Raw genomic sequence first — 17984 nt, 5'->3', positions numbered from 1 at the left:
CACCAGTGTTGACGGGGCTAGAACAGTTAGCTAGATCACTATCTTTAAGAGTGACTTTCTTGTAACACATGGGATCAAAACAGCTCAAACATTAACAGATGAAGCCAATCCACCATGTGAATCGATGTGGGGGTGTTCCCCTCTGGTGCACCACCCATTCCTAGCATCCATCCATTAACATAGCAAGAGCACGCAAACATGCCACAACAGCATGCTTACTGGATCTGGATTTCACAAGAGGGATTAGCAGATCTGCCATTTGTCAAGCACAGTGTATTTATTTACAAACGATATAAGGATCTTCTCTCTTACTCAGAATATGCCAGGAACTTGAGGGTTTGTTGTTCTGTGGTCATTCTGTCTTTCCATCTGTAATCATCAGTAACGGAGGACATTTTTTCTCTTTATAAGTATAAAAGTGTTTCGATGTGTGTTTGTGGGCCTATCCTGATCTGTTGCAGAGCCCTCAGTGTCCTTAAGCTCAGTCTGAATGCCCCTAAAAGACTCCATGAACTGAATTGCTCTGTGAGGTCAATATATCTTTCAGCCCTCAGTACATTTATTGTTTCATAACATTAGCTGTTTTTACACTCAAAATTACATTCAACAGGGGGGGGTATTTTGAGATTGAGGAAATTGTACCAGAAAAAATGAATGCCAGAAGTCCTTATTTGGTTATCTACGTTAAAGTCTTTTTTTTTTCAGAAAGAGAAACTTTCTGTACCATTAGGGTTTGTTGAGCTATCTGTTTGTTTGAATATATCATTCTGAAGCTGGGGCTGAAACTGCATTCTGAAAATGTCCTACGTCTGTGTTTCTTGTTGGTTCCGGAATAACCAGGGACAAGTTCCATGTTTAATGTGGTCACATTAACATCACACACACACACACACACACACACACACACGCACACACACACACACTCACACGCACACACACATATATATATTTTCACTTTCTTTCAGACATGTTCAACTCTTGCTACATGTTAACATGGCCCATGTGCAGTATGTAGACCTTATGTGAACATTTGTTTTGTTAAAGCTTTTCCACATTTACAGGTATGGACACATTATACACTAGCAGTGTATTTGTTCTCTTCCATCACACATACATTACATTCACATGTGAAGTCAGAGCAAAAGCCCTCCCAGCCAGACAGGTCAGCCATGAGCAGTGACCAGCTGACAATATGGTAAATATTACCAGCATTCACCGTGGGAGAGCAGCAAACAACCAAAGCCACCATAACGGTTCCACATGTGCTCACGTTCCCCCATCTGGCCCCCTCTCTACACTAAACAACGGTTAGAGAAAACAAGAGACACAGAGAGAGTGAGAGTATAATGAAAGACACACAGAGAGAGAGAGAGAGAGAATGAGTGACCAAGAGAGAGAGAGAGAAAGAGAGGCAGAGCACCAACCTCTGTCTTAAGGGGTGGGTCCCCACCCTCCCCCACCCATTCCCTCCCTCCTTGTTTGATTTCACAATCATCCTAATCATTTCATCCTGCCCCTATGACGGAAGCTGCTGCGCCACACTTGCACTCTCTGCGTACGTGGGCCTGCTTTCAGTTAAGGCGGCCTGGACGGCGTCCAGAGGTATCAAGGACAGGGTGGCCCTTCTTCAGGCCGTGGGGAGGGTAGGAGGAGGAGGAGGGGAGTGCTGCTAGCAGGGGTGGTTCGCTGGGCTGGGCTGGGCCGGACTCCGCAGGGCTGGCGGCTAGCGGCCGCTGCCTGTGATCTGAGGGCTGAGGAGGAGAGCCCTGTAAATCACCGCTCTCTCCTCAGGCAGAGCCAGAGCCGGGGCAGAGCTGTGGGGATGAATCACAGAGGAAATGGGACTCCGCACTGGGAGGAGAGAGGTGATACATGCACACACACACGCGAAAGATGGGGAGTGTGTGTGTGTGTGTGACCATGAAGTTTTTTTTTTTTTTTTGCAGGAGTCGGAGAGAAAAAATAGAAGAAATATGGCCGGTAACATGTGGAGGAAGATGGGGAGGCCACTCATATAGTTTAAACTGAGCTAAATCACCCATAAGAACCCTAAGGAAAGTTACATAATCCTCCTGCCAAGCCATCCCTTGCATGTACAATATGGATATTGTTAACATGGGCTTACGTAATCTTCTGATGGCCCAGAGATTGTTCTGTTTTGCTGACTTATCACTTTTTGCCATATAAGAAAGTCCCCATGTGACAAGCAGGAAAATGCTTTTTCCATATTAAATTTACCCATCAATCTGTATTTTCTATACAACCCATAGCTGAATCACTTGAGTTATTGCTTTACGTAGTTGATTCAATGTTGTATTTATTTAAGGAAAGTGGTTGATGTCAGTTAGATCTATAGTTTGTCATCTGCAAATAGCCACTTTATAAACACTGCATGTAATTGCTCCCTGTCATTTGCTTGATATTGCCAAGACAATATGAGAACAGGTATACAACAGGTATACAGGTAGAACAACTGTATCGGGGACAAGGAAACCAGTAGGTGCTAACCGTGAATAATAATTCCATGTCAGTTTCACAGCACAGTGATTGTGTGTAACCTAACAGAAAGTGTCCAGCCAAGAAACGGTCAAAGACAACACTGACCATACCTCACTCATAAATCATATTTCACAAATCATTACACTTCACACATACATATGTTTTATGCAGGGAGGCCGCGGATTGGTTAGAGGGTGTTAAATGTCCCTGTGTGTGTTCAGCTTGCCAACGTGACCCTCTGAACCCTGCCACACATCTGGAGGTTGGGTACATGTCACTGTGTGCAGCTCTTTCCAGAGCACTAAGTACTCGTTCTCCTCAGGGGAACAGCAGTTATTCTTTGAGACAGAGCAGAGCTGCAGCTATAGTTGCCCCTTTGTTCCTTTGACCGCATTTGTAATCAGTGGGTGAAAACCATCACGTTAGAGGAGGTTTGCACCCGTGTTGGACCTCCCAGATTGATGGAGGAGCTCAGTCATAGGGACTTCAGTACAAATATGCAAAGGTGAATGTGTTTCCTAAATGTAGAACAGATCATGTCAACTTTTCACAACTTTTAGGCTTTCATCCCACCCATTAGTTCAGTAAGTGTAGCACAATATTGGTCACTTTTTATAGGTACATTATGCAAGTTTTTAATAAATATTTTTAGGATAACTAGTTTCATGACATCCTCAATTCCATGTTAATGACATGATGGTGGCATTCACCATGACGTTTTGTGATTCTGATCTGAAACCCTGCAAACACTATCATATTCTTCAGCACAAATCAAATATGTTTCAGTGAGCTGTTGGTTTTTGCAGTGCAATCCAAGGAGAGCCTGGGAGGTGTATAAGAATTTCCGCCTTGTAAGTGCTGTAAATGTGATCATACATGCTGCCCAATTTTTCTCCATTTAAATATACACTCTCCTGCTTGAGCCTATTTCTTGTTTGTGATATACAAACTAAACAAATTATGGAAAATAATGATATAATCTCATAAACAACATATAATCATGAAATTAACACATTTAAACATGTGGCCTTGCCATTGTCCCTCATTGTTCATCTGTTAAAAATATCTTGCATGTTTGCAGAATATTGTTCATTGTTAATATAATTATAATATAAATATAAAAGTGATATTCTGCATAATAGTGCCACCTACTGAGTCACACATGGTATTGTTCCAGCTGTTTTTGTCTGACTGAAACAACCATCTCCTCGTGAGAGTAGAATTCATTTTTTTAGTAAGTCACCAGTTTTACACACACAAACCAGTGGTTTGTTATACCAAATGGAAAAGCAGGACAGCACTGAGAGGTCTGTCCCTGGAGTGTGCAGGGATGAGGTGTTAATGTGTTCAAATAAATTAATGAATTATGCAAAAGATTCTTCTTAAAGGAACCATATGTAAGATTTTGGCCAAAACTGTAGAGCGGTGTATCCCCTTCCCCTCCCCCCAGACTCGAGGTTGCCAACCCGGATGCCGAAACACTACTGACTTCGTGATTAGTAGATAGGTGGAGGGCAGGCGCGCGGGAACCTATTTTTGACCAGGGGTGCTGAATAACAAAAATAATGGATGTCTGACGATTTCTCCCCTCCTGGACATGTTTCGGATTTTGACTGCTAAATACATCATTTTAGCGCGGTGTGCGGGTGATAGAGAGAAGTTTTAGAAAAGTCCTGGGCAGCCACAAATTCCAATGTTCCGCGACAGCAATCCGAAGCCATCTCGCCCACCCTAACCCCACAGAAGTGCACTTGACATCATTAGCCTATTTCAGTATAGCTAAGGAAAATTACTTTTCTGATCGTCAAAACCACACCAGAGATGTTAGGCTTTAAATATAGGCTAATAATCAGGCTGCAATGATCTCGCAAATAATTTCTGAATAGCCTAAAGTGTGTCGTCTCCACAGCAAGTATGTGTCCTAATAATTTCTATCTTAGCGACTAGGATAGTGAAATGATTTCACTAGCTATACATTTATTAATTTTGCAAAACTGTAAAACACAATTAAAGTTTCTTTCAGCTTATCCATGCTTTTTTGAACGTGTAAATCGCATAGAATATGTAGACCTATATCAACCGTAGATCGCTATCACATAGGCCTAGCTGAAACCACGCTACGGTTCTTACAGTAACTGACTCACGTTCACGTTGATCTCTATAACTGTTCATTTTTAGTAGCCTATATTCGAACCTATCCATAACCCTTTTTTGTTATTTGACTCATCATTTCACATACAAAAATATAAATAATGTCAGACAGCGAATTAGTAATTATTTAAACATGTATATAATATTTTTTAAAAATCTATCTCCTGCCAGCAGGGGGTGCTGCAGCCTTCCCGCGCCCTTGGTGGAGGGTGGCGCATCAGGCCAAAACACAACATGACATGCAAAACACAACATCAACATTAGTTGAGGGCTGCAACTTCACTTTTTAAATGACAATATCCTGGCCGGACTACTGTTGTCAGTAATATAAGTATTTGAAATGAACATGATTTCTTAATGTCTAGTGACATATCAGGGCCATTTTATGATTAATTGAAATACATTTTTTACATATGGTTCCTTTAAAAACTAAACTTCTTTTCCATGTACTGTTTAATACTGGTATATTTGGATTTTTGTTGAACATAAACAAAAACAATTGTTGTGTTGTGGTTGAACCACCCAGACTGTTAACACAGAGGGGGTGAAATTGGAAATTGTATTGTCCAGGGGCTCCTGTGATGTGTACTGGCCTATTACTCTCATTAGAGTCTCATTATCACCAGCATTTTCCTGCTTCTAATGTGCTCGTGCACTACTAGAAATAGTCCCTTAGGACTGCATTTTGCATCCTTGAAAAATACTATACTTAGTTACTAAAATCATTCTTTTCATGTGTAGCCTCAGAAATTAGGTGTTGCTAATTAGTAAAGTGTGACTGAGAAGCAATCCTCATTAGTTCATTATTACACTGATGTAACTGTAAAAACAGTGGATGTTGAGATTTTGCACTTATTTGTTCAATATGTTCATGTCATATACTGCGCTGAACAATGGAACTGGTCTGAAGAAATGAGTGGGACAGAGAGATGAGGTTGGATTGGGAAATGACCCGGGTTAGTCTCGAACCCAGGTACCTGTGGGCACGTGGACCCAAGGGAGGTATGGGCGCTGTTGCCCCACATCACCCCCTATTTATATGATTTTGAAGGGCCAGCATAGACAAGCAATCTGAAAGGCATTTGAACACCAGACATGTACTGTTTAATACTGGTATATTTGGATTTTTGTTGAACAGAAACAAAAACAATTGTTGTGTTGTGGTTGAACCACCCAGACTGTTAACACAGAGGGGGTGAAAGCCTATGGCAGGGCATTCAGGCCATCACGGACTACAAGCCCGCGCCACAGAGCTGTGAGAGCAACATCCCTCTGCTCAACAATCTGAACCGCTTCTTTGCTCACTTTGAGGCACAAAACAGCACTTGCCCACAGAAGACCCCTCCCCCTCCACACGAGCAGCCCCTGTGCCTCTCTGCCGACAGCGTGAAGAGGACACTTGCTGCGATCAACACCCATAAGGCAGCAGGCCCAGACAACATCCCAGGTCGGGCGCTGAAGGACTGCGCTGAGGAGCTTAAGGATGTCTTCACAGACATCTTTAACACTTCCCTGAAGCAAGCCATCGTCCCATCATGTTTCAAAGCTGCCACCATCATACCTGTGCCGAAGAAAACTGCTCCATCCTGCTTCAATGACTACCGCCCCGTGGCACTGACACCCATCATCATGAAGTGCTTTGAGCGGCTTGTCATGTCACACATCAAATCCATTCTCCCCCCCACCCTGGACCCCTTCCAGTTTGCATACCGAGCCAAACGGTCCACAGAGGATGCAATCTGCTCTGCCCTCCACCCAGCCCTCACCCACCTGGAAAAAAGAGACTCATATGTGAGATTGCTGTCAGCCAGATTGATGCTTCCAGCCATCATGACCACATTCTACCGAGGTACCATTGAGAGCATCCTCTCCAGCTGTATCGCTGTGTGGGGCAGAAACTGCACTGAATACAACAGGAAAGCCCTGCAGCGCATAGTGAACACAGCTGGAAGGATTATTGGTGCTTTACTCCCCTCCCTGAAGGACATTTACACCTCCCACCTCACCCGCAAGGCGACCACAATTGTGAGTGATGCAAGTCACCCCGCTCACAATTTGTTTGATCTACTGCCCTCTGGGAAGAGGTACAGAAGCCTGCGCTCCCGCACCACCAGACTCACCAACAGCTTCATACACCAGGCTGTTAGGATCCTGAACTCTCTCCCCCCTCTCCCCCCTCCACCCTCAGCTACATAACATCCTTTGGACCCACAATGGCTGCCTTGCACTACTCCACTTGCACTACTCCACTTGTACACTTGCACACTTTGCAACCTGTTGTTGTTGTCCTGTTGTCCTGAACACTTCTAAACACACGCTCTTACATAACTTGCACCACTATGCCACTTGCATACTTAGGTCAAACAAAACTACCTCAGCCATTTATTGGCCTGACTTTTGCACTATTATCTGTCTACTGTATGCACAATTGCACAATTTCAACCAAATTTTGCTGCTCTTATTTCTTCATTGTATGTGCCTTCTTATTTTTACTTTTTTATTGTTTACTTGAATGTTATGTTTGTCTGTGGACCTAATTGGTAAAATATGTCTTGTCTCCACCGTGGGATAGTAGGAAACGCAATTTCGATCTCTTTGTATGTCTTGACGTGAAGAAATTGACAATAAAGCAGACTTTGACTTTGACTTTGACTTTGATGTAACAGCCTGAGCAGAATCACAGTCATAATGTATGTGCCATGATGAGAATTATTGAAAACTATTCTTGAATATGGGATATACTGTAGTATAGAAAAGAACTGAAGATGTCAAACGGAACCTTTAATAGATTCAGTTGCTGCCAATCATATTGACCTTATTGTCAAGAGACCCTAAAATAAACTACAGAATGAACATGATTACAAGGTTGTTGTAGATTGTGGAGCATCTCACTGAATGCATTGATGTTCCTCATTAGTAGAATAGTTGATAGTAGACTAAAATACCTGCTGACTGTTGAACTCACTGCGGCCATTTTTGAAGCAGTGCTTATTATAGTAATTATATCTACTGTTTGGCATTTCTTTGCTTAGAAGCTTTATTAACACTACAAAGACCATTTATTCTACCAGATCTCATTTACACTTTAAAGCACAGTATACCGTTTCCTTCATTAGCCAGAATTTGAGGATTTGATAGTAGGCTAAATGCATTAAGCAGATGTTCTATTGGTCTTTTAAACACAAAACCTATGCCAATATATAAATGAGTACATAAAGCATTAAGGTGTTCGACAAGAAGTGAGATTACCGACTCATTCTAATCCAATTTCTGCAAACACAGAAATTAACAGTGGTCAATTAAAGTGTATCCGTTTCTTACACTTGATAGTGTAGTAGCTTATACTGTGTATAAGTACACAGATACATTTTGGTGAAGCATAGGTTTGTGCATACAGTGCATGGTGGGTTTGTGTACTTTTTTCATCACATTTCGTGTGATCACGTTTTGATGTCATTGAAAGAATAGGTTGCATGACATTGGTTATATGCCAATGAACATATGTCTTTAAGCATTCACAATAGAAATGATATGCATGTAGCTCGAGCTGTTGTTCTGCTGGTGCTGATCTTGCTGCTTCAAATACAGTACAGTTGAAAAATGGTGAAAACTATTCATGCTATTCCACTGATGCTGTGTGACTAGGCCTATGTAAGAGTGGCTTGACACCACAATTCATTTCCATGCTTCTGATTACAACAGAGGCAGGCATGCTATAATCCAGGGATGGGCAGTATTTATGATAGATGTATTTAAAGGCACTTTAAGCGATGTTATACGCAGTTTCTAAGCTAAAATATTTTTTGTCACATACAGCAAACACCACCTCACCATCCGCTAGCTGCCTAATTTATAGGTGTGTATACATATACATACATAGGTGTGTAGGGGCAGTCATGGCCTAGTTAGGGCTTCGGACTAATAACCGGAGGGTTGCCGGTTCGATCCCCGACCAGTGGGAATGGCTGAAGTGCCCTTGAGCGATAACCCCTCACTGCTCCCCGAGCGCCGCAAGGCAGCTCACTGCTCCGGGTTAGTGTTTGCTTCTCCTCAATATGTGTTTACTGTGTGTTCACTAATCTCTGTGTGTTCACTAATTCACAGATGGGATAAATGCAGAGACCAAATTCCTTACTTGGCCGAGAAACCTGATTTACATCTTTGTAGTTTAAAAATATTGTCCAATATTTTTGGTAAAACCAATAGGCATAGCCTACTTTTGGTGATAAGATGACATCATAAAAATGACTGGTGCTCACTGTAATTTGTTGTGATCAGAATATTGAGATTCGGGAATATCATTCAGTGCAAGATGAGTACCATGTAGGTTGCTCAATGCTCACACACACAATTCACACCCTCTCTCACACCAACCTCAAGTTTCTTGAGAACTTTAACCATTAGTTTCTTGAGAACTTTAATAAGTGTAAAGGAGAACACAATGACCTCTGTTACCTACATCATCAAAACACATGGAAATTATTATGTGGTCTCCTGTAACATTGCTCAAAAAGTTGCCTCGTGTATTATCCATATCTATGCCCATTGGCATCAATTCAGCACTTACACAGTACCCAGTTAGTTAAAAACCAACTAAAAGGGTCATGATCCTACCTGATCAACAGCTTTACGCAGTGCAATAACATTCTGGGCATCATTGAAAATGTCAGAGACTTCATAAATTATATATTAGTGTACCATGAGTTTGAAGCCATTATTTTAAGGTAATATAACTGCATTGGGTTACTGTGCTCTCAGTAGGTTCATGGTTAGTTTGTACCACTTGACAAGTTCAGCTGTGACTTTGTGAGTACATACAGTCGGCTATGAGATATTACAGGCAGGTAAGCAGTTGATATACAGATGTATGGCATGTCTTGTAGGCAGAGAAAAGCTGTACTCTCAAACACTGCCCACTTTATCAACAAAGTCAGTGAGATGAAGGAATATATTAGACAGACATGGAAGGTTTCAAAGTGATTTCATGCTCCCTTTAAAGAGTATTTTTAGTATTTTCAAAATATAAAAAATAGTATTTTGATACATGGGGTGGCCACTGAATGTTGTAGTTAATTTTGATACACTTAAAATCAAGGTAGGCTATTTAATATTTTATTTGAAAATACATTTTGATGTATTTTTGTCCATCCCTGCTATAATCTCAGTTTGCCTTACAGCCATTGGCTCAAAATGTGTTTTGCCTTTTACATTTAGAGGATTTAAAACATTAGTCAGGGTCAGGGCACATTTAATTTGATCTCACTCACAGTGGTCAAAGTTTCCCCAAGTGCATGGAGAGAAACTTCAGTATGCTGAACAATGCTTGACCAGTTGACCATTGGCCTAGTGCTTAGCACTGAGTGCTTGGCCAGCAGGAGTGTGGCCTATTTCATTCATCCAGTAGATGGTAGCAAAACCCTATTTCTGTGAGGTAAAGGGCAGCAAGTCATGACATTACTGTAGCCTACTGTGTGATGAAGCGTGGAGTATGCCAAACGTAAACAGCTGTTACCGAAGATTTGATACACTCATTCGATGAGAATCCATAACCAACAACGCCTAATATTGATGGCAAAAAGTTTTAGACTTAGGTTTAGGTTACATTAGTTTACCCATGTATGACAATCATAGGCCTATATGGATTCTGCTTACAGTAAAAAGTATGTTGAAGTAACTTTAACTTCTTGACAAGTATGTAATATGATAGAAATATTTTATCAATTGGCTGTAGGCCTATCTTCGAAATTTAAGTTTGTCTAAACAGAGCTCCTATTCGTGGTAGGAATCAAACAATGCGTTGCGTGTTGTAGGCTATATAATACAAAACAATTGGCACACTATGAACATTTCAAGAATTGTTCCAACGAACAAGTAGGCTAGCCTAGATGTCCGCAGAAGGTTGGCGTCTTCGAGAGCGAACACCTTCCCACACTACCCACATGAGAACTGATTGTCTGCTCTCCACTGATGTTGCTCCACCCTACAAAGATATGGAGTGCTAGAGAGCGAAAGTCCCCAGACAAATTGAGCCATCAGAGCTTTCAAAGTTTGGGGTCGAAAGTCCTGTGCGTGTTAAATCACATGGCATTATAAACTATGCTCCAAAGATGGCGGTAGCATTACCAGTGTCTGGTAACAGAGTGCAGAAAAGTGGATTTTTGGAGGTATTCGTGCGGGATCGGTGGCACAAAGTGTTGGCCAACTTGAACGAGGAAGCTCTGACATTGAGTTGCGAAGATCTGGGAGAGAAAGTTAACTTGAACGGGATCACTAATGGATCTTACGCGACCAGCACCAATCACCCGGACCTTACGAACAGTCCGACGACGGGCGTACGAACGGCTTTCACGGATTTACCGGAACAAGTGCCAGAGGCAATTGCGAACAGAAAAAGATGCGTCAAAGTGGTTAAACAAGATGTGGGGGGACTTGGAATAAGTATCAAAGGCGGAAAAGAGAATAAGATGCCTATACTCATAAGTAAGATTTTTAAGGGTCTTGCTGCGGATCAAACCCAAGCACTGTACGTGGGGGACGCGATACTGTCGGTGAATGGGATGAACCTGCGAGACGCTACTCATGACGAGGCGGTTCAAGTGCTCAAACGCGCGGGGAAAGAGGTAACACTGGAAGGTGAGAATAACAGAGGTCTGTTGTAAATAGCCTTCTTCAGGAAACTGTCCGACCACCTGTTCATGGTCATCATTACAGCTGCTATAGTGGAGGAATGAGAATCTCTAGGGAGAATGAACAAATTCCGCAATTTAGAAAACCTCAGTTGGTAATGTGTGTTTGGCATTTGTATTCAGTGACTAGATGCGTTTTCTCCTGGCGAACGCGAGGGAATATTCCCTCGTAAACCTTCTCAAGGTTACACAAACTTTCCCTTTGCGACAGTGGATTTACAGTAGTATGGTTTGCGATCCAGTCAAATATTTTCCGCGTAGGGAGAGCATGTGCGATTCCAGTGACATGCAGTTCTTTCTTCTTTACCGAGAAGCTTACGATACACAGGGCTTTCGCAATCAGAGTTAATAGTCAATTACTTGTTCCACAATAGGCTACACTGAGTGATTAAAGTGCAGTCCTGTCCTTGTAGCCACAATGAATCACTAGTAGCATATTATGAGCTTCATAAAACGTTACTTAATGTGTGGCACGAATAGTGCAAGATACCTTCAGGTTAGGCTACGAATTAGGCTTCATATTAGGCTATGAACATAGACCAATGAACCTCGTGTGTGCTTATTAAAGTAGCCTACTGGCCATGCTTCTGCTTCATATAAATGTAGACAAGTAACCTCTTGTATAGTCTTAGTCATATTTAATGACACCGAATTTAAGATTAGATACTAGTACCAGGACTTTATTTCATGAGGTCTACAGATTTCAGATTTTATATGACCTCAGATGGCTGACCTCGGACAGCCGTATGAATGACCACATCTGGATGTCAGAATACTTTGTAACCAACCATGTTGTCAGAATACTTTATTGTGCCAAAAACTCAGAAATGGCATTCAATTCACAATCATTTTCAATTTGTTCTAAAAACGTACACGTCTATGGACAGCAATAGGCTAGTAATACTGAAAGCTGCCTGAGAATTGAAGCACCAGAGCATTGCACTAGTGTGACGTGATGCCCAGCTCCCCCGAGCCCATCTCAAACTGAGCGCAGCGCAGCGCAGGTGTGTTTGGGTCTGACTCGTGTCAGGAAGTAGTCTTTTGTGTTTTTAGATCATTGGACTAACCCTAGCCTGGGTAAGCTTCTAGTGAAATAGAATGGCTGGTTTGATGGCGTGCTGTCACTCAGATTGAACACTAAAGTGTCTGAGCCTTTTGGTCTACAAAGTTGTCATCTATGAATCATGAAGTACTCACCAGTCTCCCCCACTCTGTTTTTGGGTTCATTTGAATAGTTCACTCATCACAGCATTTCCTGCCAGTTATGTTTGCACATCCTTTTAACTCTCCAGTGATCTCCACACCCACCAGCTTGAAAGGAAGAGTCCTGTCTTTCCAGTATTCATCAGAACAAGATTGCCTAGCATTAATGGCTGCCAAATGAGGCTGCCTGAATAACCACCACAAGTATGTAGCAAAGCTCCCAGCCTCATAAAAATGGGGGGAAAGCTAGTGGCCGCAGCATAGGATGGAAAGGAAAGGGAAAGTCAAGCGATGCCTGCACTTTCAGTAACACTGTTTTACAATGCCTGTATGTCACAGGTCATTATGAGGCTGCTCTTGTATTTTTTTATTTTGTAGACCAGCTTAAGTTCACAGTGCGTCTCTATACTGCGACACATTCTCATCTGTTGTGGGAGATGAAAAGCATGTTGGCCGGTACCTGTTCTTTTCTCTGCAGTGCTTTTTTCCACCCGTATTCAAAGCTTACCCTACATTTCCCTAATTAGTCACTTTCCACTTAAGGCCCAATTACTTTCTGTTTTCCCCTCCTCAAACAAAGCCCACAGTTCTCTAGATTCACTTAATGAAGATAATGCTCTCATTGTTTAAGAGAGGTCCACAGAAGCCTGCTTATGCTGACATTTAATGTTAACTACTGATTCACACAATGTACAAATATGCAGCTTTTAACAGTGACTTCCATTGTACAAGACAAATGTGTACTAAGTATTAGCACCATTCACCAGTGATTTTTATTAAATAAAATTAGACTGAAGCATGTGGACATTGCGATAAGCTTGACTGTGGAAACACTGCCATCAAAGCAAATATTCAATTATGAGATGAAGAGACCATGCCTCTCATTCACAAGTATGTGGGTAATGAATAATTTGTGTAGCCTTTAAAGACTTTCACCCATGCAGGCTGAATCATTTTCTCACGAGACCAATGGCAGCACACACATCTACTAGATCATACGGGAGTCACTGGGCTTGATTTTGTTTCATACTTGAAAGAAAAGAACAGATAGCCTAAATATTTCAACTTTTGAGATTTGCTGTGGTTGTACAAAGCATGCAAAGGAATACCTTATTCACAATGGAGTGTCAGACTGTTCTGACATTATTACAAACAAAGCCAAATCAAAATGCACAGTGCGTGTTTGTTTCATAGACAAGAAGACACATGGTGGTTATCTGTCTGCTATCTGTGACGCCTAGGGGAAGATACTGAGGTCATCGCAGGGCATAAATGATAGGAAGTACTTCCCAAACCATTACTAGGACAACTAAATGGCAGAGCACTGGAGAGTCATGGTCTCTGTTAGCGGTCTGAGTGGACCAGCAGCTGTGGGCTCTCCATTTCCGCTCAAGTCCCAACTCCCTTGGTTTACAGGATGGAATGGGTTGTGTGGAGAAAGACATTGGGTGGAATGGAGCGAAACCCCCCACCCCCTACATACTGTAGGCATGTGCATTACCCCCCCCCCACACACACACACACACACACACACACATGCACACATACAAACACACACGTGCACACACACATAGAAAACACAGACAGTGTGGTTATATGATCTCACTCTGAAACTATCCAGCAATCACCAACGGCAGTGCCATAACAAATACAACACGCCTGTGACAGCTTGAGCAGGGATAATCAGTGGCCTTCTGTGATGATGCCTTCTCTCCGTGTGAAAGGACCTACTTTATATTGCAGTGCAGTGTGGTGAAGGATAGATAAGCCACCACAACACTTCAATCAGTTACTCATTATTTGCATTATTTAGGGTATTTTTTGCATTATCTAGAAGGAATGATATAAATGGTTAATTTTTGAAAATATCAAAGAAATGAGACTAAATCGTAAGAAATTCCTGTGATGAGATGTTATGAGCTCCTATGTGTTTTTGGTGTCCTCGTCTTTCTTGATAAAATACTGATACTTTTTATTGTATATACCTGACCCCCGGAAAATCATTGGAGTTTCACGTAGTTCTGCTGGTATGTAAACCATTGCTTGATTGTCTGTGGCAGGCCACTGGGTCTTTTGGTTAGGGTTGTCTTTGGACAGGACTGACCAGTTTCCTGCCGTCACGCGGATTCCATCTAATCTTACTCTAAACACACACATGCTCACCTGGGGGCGTGTAGGTCACCAGATACCACAATGTCATGTAAAATGAGCCGGGAGAAGGATCCAAATGTTTACATAAGGTCTGGATAGTCCGGTGTAACAGAAAAGTGACCTCTAAACTGAAGCCTGTTTATATGCAACCCAGCCCTCAGCGGTAACAAAAACACTGTAAGACTGATTAGTTTATAGGTTATCCATTAAAGAATAATTTTGATCATGTCCTTAACACAATTGCAGTGTACTTCATATATACTGATTAAAAGCTCATTTCCTTTCAGTCTGTATTAAGTTAACTTTACCAGTTTCTGCATGTTGCAGACAGCTGTACCAGTTTATCAGTTGGAAATGCAAGGAAGTTATTAAGGCTTAACGTCGGCTTTTAACAAGAATGAGGCAACCACAATATGGCTAGGCTAATTTGTCTTACAGCTGTGCACTGTCCTTGAATACCAGCCAGGAATCCTGCATGACTGTTGTGGGGAGCTGTTTTTGAGGTTCTTTTTGCGATAGTTTGAAGCACTGCATCCAGCTTTTTGTTGAGGTTTTGTTGACTTTCATGACTTTCAGTACATGGCTTTTTCTTGTAAATGGGTTAGGTACAGTAGCTTTACTCAGACCCTCACTGTAGAACTGAAGTATAAGGTTGCTTATAGCCATTCCATAATGATTATGTGAGACAGTCCTTTACCAAGTGTCTGTGATTCCCAGTGGTGACCAAGGCCACAGGTAAGGTAAGGTAAGGCCAGGTAAAAATGAGAGTATCCACGTCAGAGTTCACCGTAAAATAATTTTGCCATTTCAAAGTACCGGTAGTCTGAAGAGTTATCTTGCCACACATCACACATTCACACACATGCACATGCACGTGTTCCTGTACAAAACACTTTAGCGGGCACACAGAAATGGAATGTTTGATAGAGCACTGTCTTTGTACTCCCTCACAGAAATGGCAACATTTTATACCATTCATGGCATTTGTCTCGTTTTTAGTGAAGTACATGCGAGAGGCCACTCCTTACGTGAAGAAGGGCTCCCCGGTCTCGGAGATTGGCTGGGAGACCCCACCTCCAGAGTCTCCGCGACTGGGCAGCCCCCACACAGAGTCGCCCAGCCCCCCGCCTAGCCTCCCTCTGCAAGGGGACCGCAGGTGCATCCCCCTAAAGATGTGCTACATCACACGCAACCTGAGCACTGCTGACCCAGAGAACAGGTATCTGCCTCATAGCACTCTACACACCACTCAATGATTTTTTTCTGTGTTGCACTGTGACCAATTGAACAAATAGAAATCAGTTCAGTAAGTAAACATGATGGATAAAGGTTGTTACTAGTGTGTACGTAGGGGTCACTGCTGTAAAATAATGACCTGGGGCCGTATTCACAAAGCCTTTTATCTTACCACTAGGAGTACTCCTAAATCGCACTAAAAGATTTTAGCTAGGAGTTTTCTCTTAAAAGTTATTCACAAAGCCTTTCAGACCTACTCTTAGTAAGGAAAAATGACAACTCCTAAACTAAGAGTGAGTCTTCGTTGCTATGGATGACGTCATTACTCATGCACGAGCTTGACTGAAGTGACCACCTTGATTGGCTGATGATTGTAACGCGGGAATGATTCCAAACACCTCCCTTACGATGATGAGTGACAGGTGACAGGTCTGAGAATGCGTGCGCTACACAAGTAGCTCGAAGGACGGAAGATGATGAATAACTGAATAAAAAGGCCTAGCCTAAATGAATAAAGAGTAAGGCAAAACAAATAGCCTACAGTAGTAGCCTAATGAAACATAGGCCTACAGACTGATGCAGTATCTTTGCAACATTATTGAATTAATCTGTCACATATGCCTACGTTTGCAAAGAAGAGACCATTTTAATTTGATTTACAATGAAACGTTACATTTAATTTACATGTTAACAATGAGTAGTTTTGGTTGTTGTTGGTGGCGTTATTGCATCCCTTTTATGAATGCAAAATTGTTCCCTCGCGATTGGAAGCTCCTGTTGCCGCATAGGCGACGCATTTCAAAACATCGCAAAGTGAAATGCCACAAAAAGCTGTTTGTGAATAGATCTTAGTGAGTTAGGAGTCCTCTGGACTACTTTTAAGCTGTCCCAGACTTAGGTGCTACTTTTAGGTCTAAAATGCTTCGTGAATTACTTTTAGGGAAAAAAATTAGGAGTCCTAAAGTTAGGAGTGACACGCCCATTATTTTTAGGAGTTGCTCCTAAATTCGCCACTGAGGAGCTACTTTTAGCCTTAAAATTCTTTGTGAATACGGCCCCTGAAGTCTTTCCTTTGTTGTGGTCTAATTTATGACCACAATGATAATATCGTCCCCTTAGAATTATAAGGTTCTATCTGACATTTTCGTCAAAATTAGTTATTGACATTATTCTTATTCTGTGACCGCTTCATAAGGTGAGGTGAAGTGTTTCTTGAAGTTGTATGCATTTTTGGACATTGTATCTAAAGAGGCTTGTTCCACTTATCAATATAACTCTATAGAATTCTAAAACGTTGAAGCTCAATGTCTCAGAACTACTCCGAATGCAGATATAACCTTATAATTCTAAAGGGGACGAACTCTTATCAAAGCATAGGAAAAATGTCTTGAGTTATGCCATAGGCATCAGTTTATGGCATGTTTTGATATTGTGGAACTTCTTAATTTATGAAACGAAAACAGAAGAAACTCGATGATGGCAACTTATAGGGTTGACTGATGGCAGTGTTCATCTGCTGTGGGTTTGTTGGCTGATTGTGTTTCTAGAAGATTCCAAAGGTCTCATTGCTTAAATTAGTATTCTGGTTACCTGGAGATGAACCTATGAGGAATTAAAGAGTCCTTGTCCTCGGAGTTACCTTTCACCCTCAGATTTATTTGATTGAGCATAGGTTGCCTTTTGTAGTTTTGAATAATAAATAGACACAGCATGATGGGTTATAGCTTTGCACCTGCTTTCTTTGTTATCATTTCACCCATAGCTGCAGGGGGCTCATTATTCTAAAGACAATTTTTTTTTATGACAAGCCACTTAATATGACAGTCCCAGTGATACACAATGGCGGGACTGGGATGAGATAGGCTTTTGAATTCTTTCCCTTGAAACATGTTTGAAGTTTTTACTTTTTGAGACAATATTCAGCAACAAAAATATAAGCTAAATTGCCTTCCATCCAACACTGATGGAACCATTGACAGAATCTGCTTAGATCTTACATAGGGAAATCCTTGAGTGTCATACAGAAAATACTCTTGGTATATCATTAAGTATTAACGC

At 41.7% G+C, this 17984-nt stretch overlaps 1 protein-coding gene across 1 annotated transcript in view; it reads left to right on the top strand.

Annotated features, from left to right (window-relative positions):
• Positions 1–10493: 10493 nt before the first annotated feature.
• Positions 10494–17984, top strand: part of sntb1 (syntrophin, basic 1) — a 20126-nt gene continuing 12635 nt past the window's right edge. The window contains exons 1-2 of the mRNA XM_076265985.1: positions 10494–11283; positions 15690–15909. Of these exons, the coding sequence (XP_076122100.1) occupies positions 10758–11283; positions 15690–15909 (746 nt within the window). The 5' untranslated portion in view covers positions 10494–10757. The remainder of the gene's footprint in view (positions 11284–15689; positions 15910–17984) is intronic.

The sequence above is a fragment of the Alosa pseudoharengus genome, unplaced genomic scaffold (genome assembly GCF_046254945.1).
Source record: "Alosa pseudoharengus isolate Yale_2024_CS ecotype anadromous, Long Island Sound unplaced genomic scaffold, YU_APseudo_1.1 YU_APseudo_1.1_scf_4, whole genome shotgun sequence".
Lineage (NCBI taxonomy): Eukaryota > Metazoa > Chordata > Actinopteri > Clupeiformes > Clupeidae > Alosa > Alosa pseudoharengus.
The sequence above is the reverse complement of the archived record's forward strand: the minus strand, read 5'-3'. Positions and strand labels throughout refer to the sequence as shown.